The sequence below is a fragment of the Chrysochloris asiatica genome, unplaced genomic scaffold, assembly GCF_000296735.1.
Source record: "Chrysochloris asiatica unplaced genomic scaffold, ChrAsi1.0 scaffold00017, whole genome shotgun sequence".
NCBI lineage: Eukaryota > Metazoa > Chordata > Mammalia > Afrosoricida > Chrysochloridae > Chrysochloris > Chrysochloris asiatica.
The window spans coordinates 27,430,262-27,448,546 of record NW_006408535.1 but is presented as its reverse complement, the minus strand read 5'-3'; the positions used below and the strand labels follow the sequence as shown (position 1 = coordinate 27,448,546).

At 40.1% G+C, this 18,285-nt stretch overlaps 1 protein-coding gene and 1 pseudogene across 1 annotated transcript; one reads left to right on the top strand and one right to left on the bottom strand.

The window, feature by feature from the left end:
* The first annotated feature begins 5,237 nt into the window (after positions 1–5,237).
* LOC102837009 lies at positions 5,238–5,684 on the top strand (annotated as a pseudogene).
* A 7,822-nt stretch (positions 5,685–13,506) lies between these two features.
* On the bottom strand, positions 13,507–16,512 carry LOC102836635 (granzyme H-like). Its single transcript, XM_006835507.1, has 5 exons — positions 16,419–16,512; positions 15,313–15,457; positions 14,746–14,881; positions 14,282–14,539; positions 13,507–13,668 (listed from the first exon to the last, which is right to left on the bottom strand). The coding sequence occupies exons 1-5, from the start codon at positions 16,471–16,473 to the stop codon at positions 13,507–13,509; spliced, it is 756 nt and encodes a 251-aa protein (XP_006835570.1). The 5' UTR covers positions 16,474–16,512.
* Positions 16,513–18,285: the final 1,773 nt, after the last annotated feature.

The following is an 18,285-nucleotide window of genomic DNA, read 5'->3' as shown; positions in this document are numbered from 1 at the left end:
GGAAGAGCACTATCAGTGATCTGAGCACAGTATGGTGAGGGTTATGGTAGAGGGACCTACAAGGCTGTAAGAAGTCAGGACTATATACAAAATCTATATAAGAAACCCATTCACCATCATAGCTCTTTTCTAGGGGATTTTTAAAAAATACTCTTTTCTTTTAAATCAAATGCACAGGGTGAAAGAGACCACCTCTTCCAATGATTGTAAGAAAATCTTGCATTTGACTTTTATTGACCTAGGTTAAAGAATCATTTTGACCCAAGAAATTTACTTGAATCTTTGGGTAGGCTTGGGTGGATCACACTCAAGTCCATGAACACAAAATGGAGAAGAGTTGGTTCACCCAAGGAAGGTCAAGGTCAATTTCATCAATTGCTGGTACCAGAGAAGTCGGAAAGTGTGCCTGGCATCTGTATACCAACAATTGCCTCTTCAGTATTCTCTGTCCTTTGTCCAGAGAGCCACACTTCTGATGTAATGGACCTCACTGTTACATTATTATTATTATTTTTTAGTATAAGTTTCCAGCAATTTTATTTTATAACAATCACAACTTATCTGCCAGTCTGTAGTACTGTGGTGGTTTATGTGTTGTTGTGATTCTAGAAGCTGTTGTTGTTGTTTTCTGTTGTTAAGTACCCTTGAGTCAGACCCGACCCATAGAAACCCTATACAGGGTTTCTGAGGAGTGAATGGTGAACTTGAAATGTTGACCTTGTGGATCAAACCAACTTTGCAGTCTAGTGCATTAACCAACAGTGCCACACCAGGACTCTGTTGTTGTTGTTGTAGTTGTTAGGTGTTATCGAGTCGGTACTAACTCATAGCAACCCTATGCAAAATAGATTGAAACATTGCCTGATCCTGGGCCAACCTCACAATTGTTGCCACAATTGAGCCCATTGATGCTGCCACTTTGCCAATCCATCTCCCTGGGGGTCTTCCTGTTTTTCTCTGACCCTCCACCTTACCAAAGATTCATACTTAGTACATTCCATGTTCCAATTACTAATGGATGTTTGCAGCTAATTCTCTTCATTTTAACATTTTTATAAGTCTTTTAGTTTTTTTAAAAAATGTTTTATTGTGAATTATATGGTAGTTTATATGGGAGAACATTAGCTTTACAGTCATCATATCGTATATCATTTCATTGCCATGGTTACAATCCCCTCCATGCATCATCAACCAATGAAAGGGTATACCCTGCAATCCTACCCCCGTTCGTCAGCACACAACTCCTCTCCCTCTCGGGGTCTAGAGTCCCCAGCCCCTCCATCTCTCCATGCCATCGTCTCTGCCTCATCTCTGGCATCACTGTTTCTCTGGGTAGGGTCCAGCGCTCTGTTCTTTTCCCTTGATGGTCTCAGGATCCTCTGATTCTGGACTGCAAAATCAAACATGTCGGGAGCCAACCCCCTATTGCCGTTTGACACAATCCCGGCAAAGAAGCATCAACAAGGCTGATTTGGGAAAGCACCCTTTATCTCTCTTGTTTGGGATGGTTCTGATTCCACTTGTGGGGATATATTGTATTGCTACATTTACGGCTCCTTCTATGGGTTCTGTAAATAAGCATGAATTCAGGAAAAATCAGTCTTGCATAAATTGTCTCAATTTTACAGGAGTCGATTCAAAGGGAATTTTAAAGAAACAAAGAAACACCATAGCCTGACAATTTAATGAGTGTTATAGAAGAACAGATGTACTAAATAAATGTTAGGAATGTTACATGGGCTGTGAATAGAGTCTTGTACAGGTTAGAGAATAGGTAACTAAAAGGGGACAATGGGATAGTGTGGGGTAAGAAAATTAACAAATAGCTACAACTTGTAACAGGAAAGGAATTAAATTAAGATGTTAAAAATAGATATGACCTTTACAAAGAACAGGAAAAAACAGTCTGTCACCTATGGGAGTGGTGAGAACAGGGAAGTAAGTTGTGGTTTATGAACTTCAGAAATGAAGGCCACATAGATTTCATGAGATTCATTATTAAACACTATGTAAGAATATAGGAAAAGAATGATATAATTAAATATGTAATCAATATGAGTAATGATCTGCTTGTTCTTCTATCTTAGTGGTATTCCACTGTGGGTCATGACAGTCCACTTCACTTGCCTTGAAACCGGATTCTTCTCTTTTCCCACTCACTAATTCTACCTCCCATCTCTTCAATTCTACTCCTTTGCCCTTTCAGTGTATTTTCTATTGATATTCTATTATTGATCATTTGGACCTCTTTCTTTAGGGTTTGAATTGTTTCCAATGCTGTATCTATCTTATTTGATTATTCCTGTAGCACCTTACTGACTTCTTCCTTATCTTTCTCAACTCCATTGTAAAGTGTTTTGAAACATTTTATAATCATTTTTCTGAATTCCTTCTCAGGCATTTCCAAGGCTTGCCTTCCTTTCAGCATGGAGTCCAGATCTGCATCTATGTCATTTGTCTCAGGCATTTTATCTTGTTTCTGGGCATGTGCTGATATGGTCATCTGTTTTTGCTTCTTGGGCATATTTAGTGCCTAGCTGTGGCTTTAATGCTTAGTTAGAGTGTGCTTTGGTATTTTTTATGCTTTCTGATTGACTACAGGTATATGTGATCATGAGGTGGTCTTCTTTTTTCACTCTTCTTTTTGCTTAGAGTAACTTTTACAGGTGTTGTCCCCCTCCCTGGTGTAGGACAGTTGGTATTGGTTCTTGCCTGGATTGTGGTGTTTTATAGGGTGTCATTGTAACTTGACTATATGGCAGCAATTGCTGTCTCTTCTTGGGTAATGTTGGGAGTGAAAGAGCCCCCTAAATGTAAAAAGGGGGAACCAAAAATCAAAAACCAAAATAGCAACAGCAAAATAATAAGAAAACAAAAACAAATCCTCCCCAAAAAACAAAAAGCAAAACCTGGATTGGATACTGTAGTTTATTATAGCAGAAAAAGGAGAGAAGAGAGAAGAAGAAGAAGACGAAGAAGAAGAAGAAGAAAATTTGTAACCTAATATAAGTATGACTTTAATTTCTTCTTTCAGCTTCTTGCCTTCAAGGCAACCTGTTAAATTTCAAGATGTTGGTTGTTACGCTGTACCTCAGGATTTAATTTCTGGCCTGTTTTGTTTTTAAACTCTCTCCCTCTTCACATCCCCTGTTCTGGCCTTTTTCCTATTAATGAACAGTTCAGGGCCAGCTGTGGCCATTTTACACTGCTGGTTTTAAGTGGTAACTGTCTCTTTAAATGCTGAGAGGATCTGTGCATAGGCATGGTAGATGGACCTCCAGTAGTGGGTGTGGGGGGTGTCCACTCACTCAGGCACTCCCTCTAGTCACCTGAATGGAGGTGCGCAGACAGTTAGAGGCCAATGAACAGTTCCAAAAAAAAGAGAGAAAGAAATCACAACAAAACCAAAACAAATTCAAAGGAAGTATATTGTCCACCTTTGCTCCAAGGTTCCCATGGCATTAGTCTGTGGAACTTGCTTCCCTGCTTGGTCTTCCCGTTTGTTCTCTCCCAAGTTGTTGGTTCTGGGCCACTGAGCCTGGTAGATACTAAAGTATGAGATTTCTAACTTCCACTACAAGTTCCTGTAGCTATAAGCCTTCAAACTTTTTAAATACTCTTATATATGTGGTTCAGGGTTTTGGAGCTCTCCCCTGATCCCACTTCACCTGGTATTCTGTGATATTGCTGACGGAGCTCTTCTACCTTATCTGCCATCAAGGCCCGTCTCTCTACATTACTTTTTAGCACATGGGATCCCCATGAGTCCAAATTGGCCTAATGATCACTAAAAACAATCTTATTAAAGGTTCACAGAAAACATTTGCTAAACTATCCTGATAGCTCACTACAATGGAAGTGAAGGATTGTTGTTGTCAAACAGCTCAAATCCAATTCTGTTAAAAGAACAATGATGTGTGATTCCACTTTGATGACTTAAGTTTTCATTGTTATATTTTCTATATTTGGTGATTATTCTATAAAGAATAAATTCTATATCAAAATGCATAATTGCAGTCTAAACTTCCTCTCTTATCTATCACAAACCTCGACTTTTCACAACTTAATTTTCCAAGTAGTACACATTTAAAAATTAAATTACTTTTCTGTTTATAAGGATGAATAGGCTCAGGATTAGGTTGTTAGCCACAAAGTCAGTAGTTCAAACTGATTGGCCAACCTGAGTTAGAAAGATCAGGCTCCCTTAAAATTTTTCAGTCTTAGCAATCTTATAGGGTGTCTATAAGTCATAATCAATTCAATGACAGTGGGTTTGTTTTTATTTAAATCCTACTTATAGTGGTGTGGTTTATATGTTAAGGTAATTTACAAAGCAGAAAATAAAAACATCATTCATTTAACTCTCACCCATTTACAGTATGATCACTATACAGGTATATGGAAAAAAATGTGCTTTTATTTTTATTTAACGTTGAAAGTTAAGGATTTCCCCAATCTCTTAGAATCTTAAATCTTAGGTCAATATCACTCTCTCTCTTTTCAACTTAAAAAAAATTTAGCCTACAAGTAATTTATCCAACTATTGGAAATTTGAAAACCTAGTCTATATAGAAAAGAGTTTAAATTACCTCATTTCGAATCACTCTTTGATAATTATCTTTAATATTTTGGAATATAATTTATTACCACTTTTGCCCTTACAAATACAGTAAACCTATGCAAGCTGGAAGCCATATAAGGTAAAAACTTGTCAGAAAAACAAAACTCAAATATTTCCCCCTAATAACAGTACTGGAATATATTTGAGTTTTGCTTTTTGTGGGAAAATGGTGAGACAGTACCCTGTCAACAGCAGAAAACACCTCAGTCTCAGATTTTAAATTAAAAAGGGATTATGCTGAGCATAAGGCTCTGAAATTTTTCATACTTAACAATATGGCTATACAGTCTTCTGTTTCAGGACATATTCATCTACATCATCATTGTAATAGCTGTTGTTATTACTATTATTAAACACATGAAAATTTAAATGCAAACATCAATTGCTTAAACCATCACCTATTGGTGGAACTCTAAGTTATTTATAATTATTGTTGTTGCTGTTAGTATAAATAATATTGTGAATGTCAATTTTCCTACAATAATTGGAATTCTTGGAGCAGAGTTGTTGAATCAAAAATGTGAAAATTTACTCTCTCTGGTGCACTGGGAGCAACAGGCAACAATGCAGACTTGACTATGTCCAAGAACATCATCATGCACAACCAATCTGGAAAATGGAACCAGGAAACCCTGATCACAAGGATATGAAACTCTTTGAGGGGGTGGACCCCAAATTCCTGAGGAGCATGTGCTTTTCCAAGAAGCACAACAAGGAATGTCTGAAAAAGATGCAGGCCAACAATGCCAAGGCCATGGATGCACTTGCCAAGGCCATCAAGGGTCTCATAAAGTCCAAGGAAGTCAAGTCTAAGATTCCAAAGGGCAACAAGCTCACACTTAATCAGTTGGCCTACACTGCACATCTAAAGCTGAAGAAGCCTGCATATGCATACATTGCCAAGGATCTGAGGCGCTGGCAGCCAAATCCAAGTTCAAGGCTCAAAGTTAGGCTGAACCTTCAGACAAGGCCCCAACTTAACCACCAGCTTAAGGCCTCAACTCAAGTTCTGGCTCCAGGTCAGCCTCCTAAAGATGCCAAGGCACCCACACAGATGGAGTAGAAGTCTTCTTCTAAGGACAGAGGGATTGATGTGACCCTCTGGGGTACCATCTACATGGAGCTGGTATCCTCCTGCACTATTTGTACAAATAAACCTGAGGCATGGAAAATAGGTGAACATTGAAACCTTTTATTCATACTGAAAAATTTCTCTCCAGGTTATAAACACACCACACCAGCATGGACTATTACTTGTGTGTGTGGTTTTAAAAATTCAGGATAATTTACATAAAATAAAATTCATGATTTTAAGTGTAATTTCTTCAAGTTTTTTATATGTAGGTGCTGTTTTTGTTAGGTACTGTCGAGTCAGTTTAAACTATAGCAACCCTGTGCACAACAGAACAAAACAGATTATACAAAACTCACTACTCAATCATTGTTATATTTGAGCCCACAGCTGCTGACACTGTGTCAATCCATCTCATTGGCGTCATTCTCTTTTTTCGCTGACCCTCCACTTTACCAAGCATGATGTCCTTCTCCAGGGACCACACTTCTGATAATATGTCTGTAATATGAGAGACAAAGCCTCGCCTACCGTTGCTTCTAAGCAGCATCTGGCTGTGCTTCTTCCAACAGGGATCTGTTTGCTCTAAATAGTCTCCTCCAACTCCATAGCTCAAATGCATCAATTCTCCTATGGTCTTGTTGATTCATTGTCCAACTGTCACATGCTTAGGAGGCTACTGAAAATACCATGACTTGGGTCAGGCACACCTTAGTCCTCACAGTGACATCATTATTCTGGAATACTTTAAAGGTCTTGTGCAGCAAATTTGCCTAGTATAGTATGTCATTTGATTTCTTGACTGCTGCTTCAATGGATGCTGATAGTGGATCCAAGCAAAATGAAGTCTTTGACAACTTGAATCTTTTCTCCATTTATCATGATGTTATTTATTGATCCATTTGTGAGGGTTTTTGTCTTTTTTACATTGAGGTGCAACTCATACTGAAGGCTGTAGTCTTTGATCTTCAACAGTGTTTTAAATCCTCTTAGCTTTTAGTAAGCAAGGTTGTATCATCTGCATATTACAGATTGTTAGTAAATCTTCCTCCAATCCTGATGCTATGTTTTTCTTCATATAATCCAATTTCTCAGATTATTTGCTCAGCATACAGACTGAATAAATTTTGTGTAAGCATACAACCCTGGCACACACATTTCCTGATTTGAAACCATTCAGTGTCCTTTTATTCTGTTTGAACAAATGCCTCTTATTCTATGCATATGTTCCCCTTGAGCATAATTAGTCTTCTGGAGTACCTGTTTTTGCAATGTTATCTATAATTTGTCATGGCCCACATTGCCAAAAACGTTTGTATAGTCAATAAAGCATAGAGAATATCTTTCTGGTATTCTCTGCTTTCAAACAAAATCTTTCTGATGTCAGCAATGACATCATTGCTCGTCCTCATTCCACGTTCATATCTGAATCCAGCTCGAACCTCTAGCTGTTCTCTGTCAATGCACTGCTACAGCCATTTAAAAATTATCTTTAGGAAAATTTTACTTGCATGTGATATTAATGCTATTGACTGTTGATTTCCTCATTCCATTGGGTCACTTCTGTTTGGAACAGCCAGAAATATGAATCTTTTCTAATCAGTTGGCCAGGTCTTCCAAATTTCTTGGCATAAGTGAGTGAATGCCTCTAGTGTAGTCTTTTAAATTATTGTCAGTCTGATAGGCAAAATGTTTTCATTATATTGTAATTTGCATTTACTTCTAAACAAGATATTTTACATACCTATCTTTATTTTTGTTATGTTCTATGGAGTTGATCCCATCTAACATCAGCTCTGAAATCCCTAGTCCCACATTCTCTTTGGAATCCAGCTTGAGTTTCTGGCTGTCCCTGTCAATGTTCATTTCTAATGTTGTTGTTGTTGTTGAGTGCCATCGAGTCGGTTCCCACCCATAGCGACCCTGTACAGGGTTTCTGAGGCTGTAAATCTTTACGGGAGCAGAAAGCCTCATCTTTCTCCCGCGGAGCAGCTGGTAGTTTCGAACTGCTGACCTTGCGGTTCACAGCCCGATTCGTAACCACTACGCTACCAGAGCTCCTTTCTATTAGCCACATTTATTTTTAGTATTTCATTGTATTTGAAAAAATACATACAGAACATACACCAATTCTATTATTTCTGCATGTAGAGTTCAATGATATTGATTACATTCTTCAAGCTGCACAATCATTCTCTTCCTCCTTTCTGAATTGGTCTTCTCCCATTAATGCAAACTCACAACCCCCCAAGTTTTCTTTCTAATCTTATTAATGACAATTTGATTCCACATAGGTAGATTTTTCAAAAAGCTCAGAGCTCAATGGACACATTGTTTACTAAATTAGCTAAACTATTATTTGATTTAAAGAAGACTTCAGGGAATATGTTTGGTTTAAGGTTTAAAGATTAAACGGGGCAATACTTTTATGGATTTATCCAGAATTTGAAAGTTTCTTCCTGAGCCATATTTTAAAAAATATGTTTAAATGCCTATTGTTCCTTAGCTTTTTTTTTTTTTTTTTTATCTATGTCAATTATTAGTTGCTGTTGAGTTGATTGAGACTCAAGACAATCCCTTTTTGTCAGAGTTGTAAGTGGCTGATTTTTTGGAAGTAATTAGCCAGGCCTTTCTTTTGAGGTAACTCTGACTGGACTCAACTGCCAAAATTTTCCTTAGCGTCCAAGTATGTTAACCATTTGCACTAGCCAGGGACTCCCACATTTCTATAAAATTCCTAATAATACTTTAACCTATTGCATGGTTCCATTGTGTAGAAGTACTAGTGCTTATTTCTAATGTTTTCATTTTAAAACAATTATAGATAATGCTGGGATAAACAACGTTATGCAAAAAAGTTTTTTTTTCTTTTCTCTTCTGTCCTGGTGTAGCTATGTGGGTTAATGTGCTGCACCGTAAAGTTGCTTTGATCTGCAAAGTCAGTGGTTCAAACTCACTTGCTACTCCTCAGAAACCCTATACAGGGTTGTTATGAGTCAAAACTAACTCTATGGCAGTTTACAACAACATATATATTTTGGTTCTATCACAGGTTAACTTTTCAGAAGTGGAATTATTATTATTGTAAAAACATCACAATAGAATAATTTATTCATGTCTGTTTGCTATAAGGAGTCCTGGTATGGCACTGTAAGATAAACACTAGACTGAGTCCGTAAGAGTCAGAATCAACTCAATGGCACTTAACAACAATAACAATGTCATTATTAAGAAGCCCTGGTGGCAAAGTGGGTTATGCATTGGACTGTTAATGGCAAGGTCAGAAGTTCGAATCCACCAGCTGATCCGTAGGAGATAAAGGAGGCTTTCTGCTCTGGTAAAGATTTATAGCCTCAGAATCCCTACATAGGGTTGCTATGAGATGGAACTGACTCAACGGCACACAACCACCACCACTACCACGTAATTCTTAAAATTCAGTACTAATGTTTTCTTATAATCTTATAATTCTGTGCTCAGAGTGGCATGGACCCAGTCTTCCAAGTTCTGGTCATTTATGAAAAGAACAAGATCCTTGGGTTTCCAAAGGTTAGTGGGAGACTTGATCTCACATGTCCTTGGCACTGACAAGATGAGGGGATGGTCCAACATTACTCAGCTCAATGCTGGAGGTGGAGCAGGGGTTACATTGCAGGGGTCTGATTCCAAACCTTGTATTCTTATCAGTGACTCTACAAATGTGCCTATTTCCTATGTAATTCATGTGATCTAGGGGGAAAATTAAGGAGGTGCTGAAAAATAAGTTTCTGTCTGTATCTCTGATATGTTACTTGGGTTCTCTTAGAAGAAGAAGGCTAACATATGATGATGAAAATGCTGATTCAGATCACACACTTTCTTTACTTTGATTCATTATTCTCTTGATCTTCTCAGAATGTAGAAGATTGTCATGCCTGACCCATGAGGGCAGGAAATCTCCTTGGACCTTAGCCTTTTATTGGACTCCATCTAGTTCCTATTGGGTGTGGGCATGGACGTTCTATGGAAGTATCCATATGTGATGGCTACAGCACAAGGACTTGAGTTTTCTGCATTCATATAGGACATCTGAGTCTGCTCTTCTAAGTCAACTTCCATGAACTTGATTTTTATCTTAAACTGTGGCAAAATCAGAATCTGCAGTTTTAAGGGACCATCATTTGGTTCTAGCTGATGTCATTTCTCCATTAGACTCATCTTTGTTGCTATCATCCCTGTATTCCTATTAGCTTGTGGCAATAGTTTTGAAATTCTCAGGTTTTACATAACATCAAACATCATTTTGAAGGAGAGTCTTGTTAGTGAAGAAGATGCAGGTTATATATTGAGAGGGGAGGTCAGCACTTCAGTAGTGACAAGATTCTTTCTGTTCCCATCTGGATCAGGAGTTAATACATGGTGTGGATTGCAATGAAATGAAGTGTATGATTTGTTGAATGTAAAACTGATGATCTGCTCTGTAAACCTTTCCTCAATTCACAATAAAAACTTTAAATATATAAATGAGAGATGTTTTTCTAGAACTGAACTGTGAGTAACCGCAAGATAGAATCACAATAAAGATGTGTGAAAAAAATTTCTCTTGTGCTTCTTGAAAAGAGAGTAGTTATTCTTCTAACAATGTGGGTGATAAAGAAATATCAAGGAAGAGAAAATCTCTGTCTAGAAGAGTAAAAGTGATTTGCTTGTTTTTAAAATTGTGCTTTTTATGTTTCCTAAAATAGATTACTGGATTGGTTGATGATGCATGGAGGAAATTGTAATCATGGTAATGAAACGATATACGATAGGTTGAATGTAAAGCTAATGTTCTCCCATGTAAACTATCACATAATTCGCAATAAAACATTAAAAAACAAATAGATTACTGGGGAGCATGATGGATCTGTAGGATAAGCACTGAACTGTGAAGCACAAGGTTGGTGGTTCATGCTCATCAGCTGATCTGCAGAAGAAAGATGAGGTTTTCTGCTCCTGTAAAGATTTACAGCCTTGGAAAGCCTATATAGAGTCATTACGTGTCAGAACTGACTAAATAGAAATTAATAAAATGGAATCTAAGAACTTTTATTCTATGCATTTATGTATCTTTACTTACAGTAAGAATTTTGTTTGTTTGTTCTTAAGTTTAGTCTTCGTAAATTTAGGTAGTGAGACTGGGGATAAAGAAAATAAATCAGGCCAACTTAAAAAAAAAAAAAAAAAGAATGGTGGTGAGTAGGGAAGACAGATTCACACGAATACATGCTCCCCATAATTAATTAGGAAGGTCTTGTCAGACATCTAAGTCTATCTTCTCCAGGAGCCAATTCAGCAGTCCTCCCTGTCTGTCCTGAGACCTTACTCTGTTTGTGGATATGCACAGTGGCTGCCAAGCAGTCTCGAGACTTTCTCTCCAGGAAGGTACCTGAACCACACATCATCTCTTATCCAGGGATGCCATGAACAGGTCACAGGGTGGTTGTGAGAAGAAGACATTTAAGATTTCTTGATGTCATAACTTCTGTTGTACTTTTGTTTGGAACTTTGTTTCTTTATCTCTCAGAAGAATGTGTGGACCTGTAACAATGGTTTCCAAATTTGTTTTAAGCTAAAGAATCATTTTCTCAAAGTAAATATAATAATTAAACTGAATTTATGTGAGTAGGTAACATTTCTAAATACTATTTTTTTTATTTTCTGCATTTTCCTCTTTTTGTGGTTGTATTTTCCAATTAAGGAATGGGGTCTTTGTTATATCTTAAATACAGAAATATTTTTCCATCCCCAAAATACAAGCTATGTGACATCACCTGCTCTTTCCTTGTAAAAGTTCCCAGGGTCATTAAGAAATTGTATTGCAGCATGGTGTGTGGACAAGGTCTGAGAAGGTATACCATTTAGGGTTGTACAATTCCAGAGGAAAAGAATTATTCCATGTCTCAAATGTGTGTAGTGTTGTGTGTATTGGTAGAAGGGAGGCATTATAGCAGGGATGGGACTGAAATTCAGCTCACAGACAGTGTCTCATATTAATGACAAGAGCTCAGAGCAGATGACTGCTGGGTGTACCTGGCACATGGAGCCCATATTCAGCAAAAGTCACACACTGTATGCATGGGTCCTAAGGAGAGAACTTACATGGTTGAGAAGTCTAGGTGTTTCTAGAAACAGTGAACATATCAGAAGCCATGATGGCCTAAGATTAGAGGCATTCTCCATTTTCTCAGACCACTTGGACCTCTGATTCTAGTTTGATTTTGCACAGGCAAGAACTTGCAGCAATGACTAGAATTATTTTCCTAATCAGTCCAATAGAACAGAAGTTTAAAGCCAGAGTCTAATGTGTTCAGGCAAATACATCAATGTTTTTTCCAAAATAGAATATGCACTATTACCTTCATGCCTACCCTTTCTTCTAGATGAAGTTGTTTCATTGAACACAGTTTGAAATTTTCATATCTAGAAACCACAGTCATTTCCAAATCCAGAGACTGTGGTTCCTGAGTCACATATAATCATTCATGCAAATTGTAACCAGCAGTGAAAAATACAATGCAAATATTTCTATTCCTATGTCTTTCCCACATAGAACTAGGCCATATGGACATATCTGGTGGAAGGGAGAGACATTAGACAATTTCAATGAAAATATCAACATAGATTCTTTTGGGTGCAGATGATAGACTTGTTATATTCATTTTAATGCCTGCCACTTAGTAGACATTCAAAATGTATTTGCTGGTTGATTGGTGGCAAAAATTGTGCTTTCCTTTCCTACTGCAGAGAAAAGTCCTTTCTGATTCCAATGGTTGATATAATCTGTGCTATTATCCAGTAACATTAGTCTAGAGGTCAGCAGTGGTCAAGATGGACAAACAGGAAGAAACTAAGGCTACCTTGTGGGCAGTGGACCTTGAACTTATGGTGGGCACTGAGCTGAATGTTGAGTTGAATGGGGGTTTATTGGTCCTGTCTATGTGAGTGTTGGGACCAAGGGTTCTGGAGAGTGACCCTACCAGTTCTATTCTCCTAGGACCCTGCCTAACACTTAGTCCCTCTGAGGTTCTTCTCTGACAGAGCATGAACTGAGTTGGTACCCCAGTTATATGACTGTTTTGGAATCCACACAGAACTCTGGATGTCCTCGGTGGTAAGATGAGGAGGGGGTCCAGTTCAGATCAGTGTGGTCTGGAGGTAACAGGAGTTGGTGGACTCTGAGAAGTCTCAATGGTAAGTGGGGAGAAAAAGTGACTAAGTGGTTGGAAGCTGGACTGTATCCTAAGTTCAGAGCAGGTCAGGGATGAGCAGGAAGGAGAACAAGCCCAGGAGTCAATGAAGAACATCTCAAGGACCCCTCCTTCCAAAATTGCCAACTTTCCTGATTATAAAAGGGAAATGTTCTACTGTTGCTCTTCCCTGAGACCCATGGCATCCCTTCTTGACCTCCAGTACCCATTGGTCATTCACTTCTTGTCTGCCATTTATTACACAGGAAGGAAGTAAAATGTTCACCCAAGCCCAGGATCAGAGAGGTTTGTGTTTCTTTTTGAGGGTCTTCAACCTCAGCTCTGGAGAAGAGCAGGCCATGGAGATACAGGAATGAGTACGAAGAAGATGCATGATTACTTTTCATGGGCACTTGGAGACATTATGGGGAGAAAAGAAAAAGCAGGGCAAAGAGCAGCGTTATGTTCTCAGCGTACTTATAGCCTAGAGTTGGTGATCTTGAAAGAAAGTCAATCAACAAGCCAGACAGCAAGCCTTTTCTCTCATCCAGGACACATTTATTTAGATGCTGGATCTCCCGGAATATGATCAATCATAGAGAGGCTTAGTCTGATTTCTTCATTTGGAGGCTCTTTATGGTCTTCTTTATCCATTTCAGGAAAGAAGAGATTTTGGTGAAGACCCCTGGAGGAGTCCCATTTTTGTTTCCATAGGAGACAATGCCCTGAGCCACGTTGTCACACACGAGCGGGCCTCCAGAGTCTCCCTGTGAACAGAGAGGGGAAGGACTGAGCTGGTTCTCCTCCTGGTTCTGCTGCCCTGTCAAGTTTCACACTCCAGGATAAGGTCACCTTGTATGATGTGAAACATAGGGCCTGTGGTCCTGTTTTTTATTACTTGATATAGATGGAAAGCTATTTTCTATTATGTGTGCCCTGGGATGGGGTAATATACTACCACTAAACAAACAAAAGAAACAAAACAATACATACAAAAGTTGCTGTCATGTTGATTTAGCTTCCTGGCAATCTCATGTGTTACAGGGTTTTCTTTACAGGACACCTCTGCGTGGGCTTGAAGCATCAACTCTAGGTTAGCAGCTGAACACTAACAGTTAGCACCATCCAAAGACCTTTGGAATGGGGCAGAGAGTTGCCAGTTCTTCCTTTTGGAAGAGGACCTTTTTCAGAGTCACCTTTGGGAGGCTAGCAGAATCCTTAGTGACTACTTAGCAAGGCTCTTCCCATTTCTCTTCCCAAGGAAAAGAGGCCACCAGCTAGTGGGTGAAGGAGTCTCCTCACTGAGTGCGTCTCCTGGTCCCAAATCTTCCCCAACCATCCATCTCTCCAAAGCCAGGCTAGGTAGATGCTACATCTCACCTTATAAGAAACCGCCTTTTTCGTTGGGTCTCCCACACATATCTCAGAGGTGTTCTTATAGTGGCTGGGGAAGCAGGATGCACACTCCTGGTTCTTCTGCACAGTCAGCTTCACCTCATGCAGTTTGGATGTTGGAATTCCCAGTGAGAGCCAACCCCAACCGGCCACACTGCACACCTTCCCTGGCATTATCTGGGCGTTTTCCTCAGGTAACTGCAGTATGCCTACAACTTTTGTCAATTTGGCCTTTTCTTTCAACTGATAGGGAGAAACAAGAAAGTCTTGGTCAGCAACAGCCTGCTGAGTCTAGAGACCCTGACTGACTGCACTGTATTCCTGCTCATCCAAGGCCCTGCAACTAGCCAGGCAGCCAGGGTGGAAAGATGGAAAATACGGGGGTCATGTTGGGAGGAGAAACTCCTTGGACCCTGGGGAGCAAGGAGCTGCAGGGGGTTATGACTCACCTGTAGTAGCATGATGTCACTGAAAAATGTTTTCTCATTATAGTCTGGGTGGGGAATGGCTCTTCTCACAGAGATGTGCTGCTGGGTCTCTTCTTGCTTGTTGATGTCATGGGCACCCAGGGTGACATTCATGGAACTGTAGAGTGTAGAGTGTAGAGTGTAGAGGAGTCATAGGAGCTCTAGCCCAGAATCTGGGGAGAGCAGACGATAGCTAGGGCAGGACAGGCGTGTAGCTGATGGGGAATGGAGAGGACGGGAGGGCTTGGGACTGAACTCACTATGCCCTCTGCTACTTGTAGCTCATCATGAACGTTGATGTCATTGGTAAGTTCACCAATATTTCTCAGGGATCAGTTACCACCAAGAAAACTTGCAAATTTGTTTGCATTTTGACCCTAAATACATGCTTCTAGTCTGTCTAGGCTGTGTTTCTTCAGCAATACCTCTGGCACAGACCTGTTCCTCTTCCCACAAATTTAACTGGCCTCTTTCTCACTCTGTGTTGTGAGGAGCCCTTGAAGAAGGTAAGGCTTCCCAGGGGAGTTTGGGCTCTGTGCTGCTCCTCACCTTCCATAGCAGTGAGCAGCCGTCAGCACAAAGTCTTCTTGGATCAGGAAACCACCGCATGTCATTTCATTGTATTTCAAGAACTTAATGTGTGCCATGTAGGGACGAGAGTGGGGCTGTGCCTCATGTCCCCCGATGATCTCCCCTGAAGGAGAATTTTGGTCTGCTGTGTGCACCTGGGATGGCCTGAGATGGTGTGGCTGGGGTTAGAGGTCTTAGTCACCTGCTCTGATCAAGGGAAGAACAGTCTTTGGTCTCTAATCTGCTGCACGTGGTTGGAGGTGAACATAGTTGTCTTAGGGACAGCAAAGTTCCAGAAGTTCAGAAAATTCCCCTCTTTATCTTTCTTGGTTCTAAATGAATTCCTAAGACCCCTTAGACTCCTGTGATATCTGTGACTGGACTGCTTTCAAATGGCCAGGATATAAGTTCAGGGATCTAAATTGTATTAGATCCCATTTCCTACAATCTGACAGGAAATGTCTATTGGCTGCATGAAGGAATAGCTACCAATTACTGGATGAGGGTTGCTTGGGTAGTGGGATTCTGCAAAGCAGACAAGTTTGGGTCTGCAGGAGATAGAGACCTGTGATTGAAAAGAAGGAAGATGCTGAGGCAGGAGAAGAAAATGACTGAGGGGTCTTGGGGCAAAGCAAAGATAAACAGTGTTAAAGAGACATTGGCTCTACCAATCCCAGAGTCAGCTGAACTGTGTCCGTCTCTTCCAGGCAGACGGGTGAATGAAGGGAGGACTTGTGTCATCCCTGACACAGACGCCAGATCCACTTTACCCTGTGCAAGGACAATAGAGATTTTCTTCTTCTTGTTCCCTGCTCATTTTCTAGCACTTCTAGGAAAATTCCATTTTCCAGATGAAAATTTTATGTAGAACCTTGGGAAAGAATATTACCCTTGACTCATCTTAAGAACAGATATTCCTGCTTGTCCCACAGATAGCTTATCCAAAATTATACTGGTGGTGCAATGTGGGGCTGGAGGTATGAAGAATCTCCTTAATATCTAGATGGATCAGGAATGTGCACAAAGAGAAGATCAGTATCTCCTATGGCATGGGGTGGGGCCTGGAGGGTGGGTCAGTCACTCACCTGTCTCTGTCCTTGGTACCATAATGCAGGCTAAGAGGAACAGAAGCAGCTGCATCTTCACAGGCTGATTGTCCTGGTCTGAGTTGCTGGGGCTTCCTCCTGCCTTGCTTTTATGCCCAGGAGAGGAAGAGTGTGGAGGTGGTCCCAGTGATCTCGTGGTCCACTCTGGTTTTGTGATGTTTTATCATAAAAAGCCTTTCTACAAAAGATGTCCTTCACCCCCACCCCACCTGGCCTGCTGATGTTTATTTTGTGTGTTTTGTGGGAGAGTTAAGGGGTCACCACATCAGTACCCACAGCTGATGACTCAGAGCAGGGACAGAGGGTAGAAGATGGTGACTGTAGATTGTAGCATTCCCCAGTAGAAGTACTAGAGTCTCAGAAACCAGTGTCCCCAGTGATAGAACTCCAGTGGTTTCGTTTCAACATTGCTGAGTCCATCAGGGTAGTTTTCTTTGCAAATGTTTATTTAGGCCGTTTTCTGTGCCAGGACCAAGCATGTTGGAAATATGTTTCCTTTCCTTAGGGAGCTCTCTGGTGGAAGAGATAGAATGATTAGTGACCAGAGCACAGTATGGTAAGGGTTATGGGAGAGGGACCCATAAGGCAGTAAGGAGGTAGGGCTATATACTAAACTCATATAAGAACCCATTCACCATCATAACTCCTCTCTTACGGATTTTTTTTTTTTTTAACATCCTTTATTTCAAATCAAATGCACAGAGTGACAGAGACTACCTGTTCCAATGTTTTTTGTGTTTTCTTTTTAAAAGCTTTTATTGTGAATTGAGTGATGGTTTACATGGCAGGACATCAGTTTTGCACTCAAATAATCATATTTTCTTTCATTATGATGATTGCAATCCCCTCTATGTGCCATTGGTTAACAGCATTTGCCTCTATTCCCTCTTTGTTTGTTTTTTGACGTACACAAAACATGGCAGAATATATAATCATTAAACAACCAAAGGGCACATTTTGCAAGCCTGCCTCCTGACCACCAGCACACAGTCTTTTTCTTTCCATGAGTCAAGAGTCCTCAGCAGCTCTATCTCTCTATGATATCATCTCTGCCTCCATTTCTGGTGTCACTGCTTCTCTGGTTAGGATCCCATGTTCTGCTCATGTTCTTTTCTGTTGATGGTCCTAGGGTCCTCTGCTTCCTGGAATTGAAGATAAACCACTCTCCCCTTTTTGTTACAAAATTTCTACCTTTACAGTTGTGACAATCACAATGAGTCTTGACAATAATCACTATTGAATCAAAAGGATCCTATCCCCATCTCTTTTCACCATACCAATGTAGACAAGATGAAAACTATTCAGTGGGAATTCTACCTTCCATCCCTCACTCAGAAACTAAACTCCCTCTTGAAAACCTGTAAGCAAGCCACTTTGTGCCTTTATAGCCCCCCACAACCCATTTTATGTGGCCAACGTCTAAGTTGCCCATTCCTATCAACCCTGTGTACTTGATATGAAGACTCCTTCCCTCTCGTTGGTATTTTGAGCTACTAATCCATATATAAAAGTCAAGTTCATCAAATTGTAGCAATTTTCGCTGTTTCCTATATCAAATTTATTTATCTTCCTCTAGTTGAGTTCTGATCATCAAACCATCTAAGCTGGGTCAAATGGATACTATCTGCAAGTTTGGGTGTTCTTGTGCATCTCCCTTCACTTCATATCAGCTGTTTGCTTCACTCTCAGCTCTAGCCCCTAGTGGCTAGGTCAGTGTCCATGGCTCAGGAGTTCCTAAGTCTCCCTAAACTTCGAACCAGCCAGCCCTTCCTCTTCTCTCTCTTATCTCGAGGCCAACAGGAGTCTATGGAGCATGGTTGGACTCAGCCCAGGTTTTCATTACTAC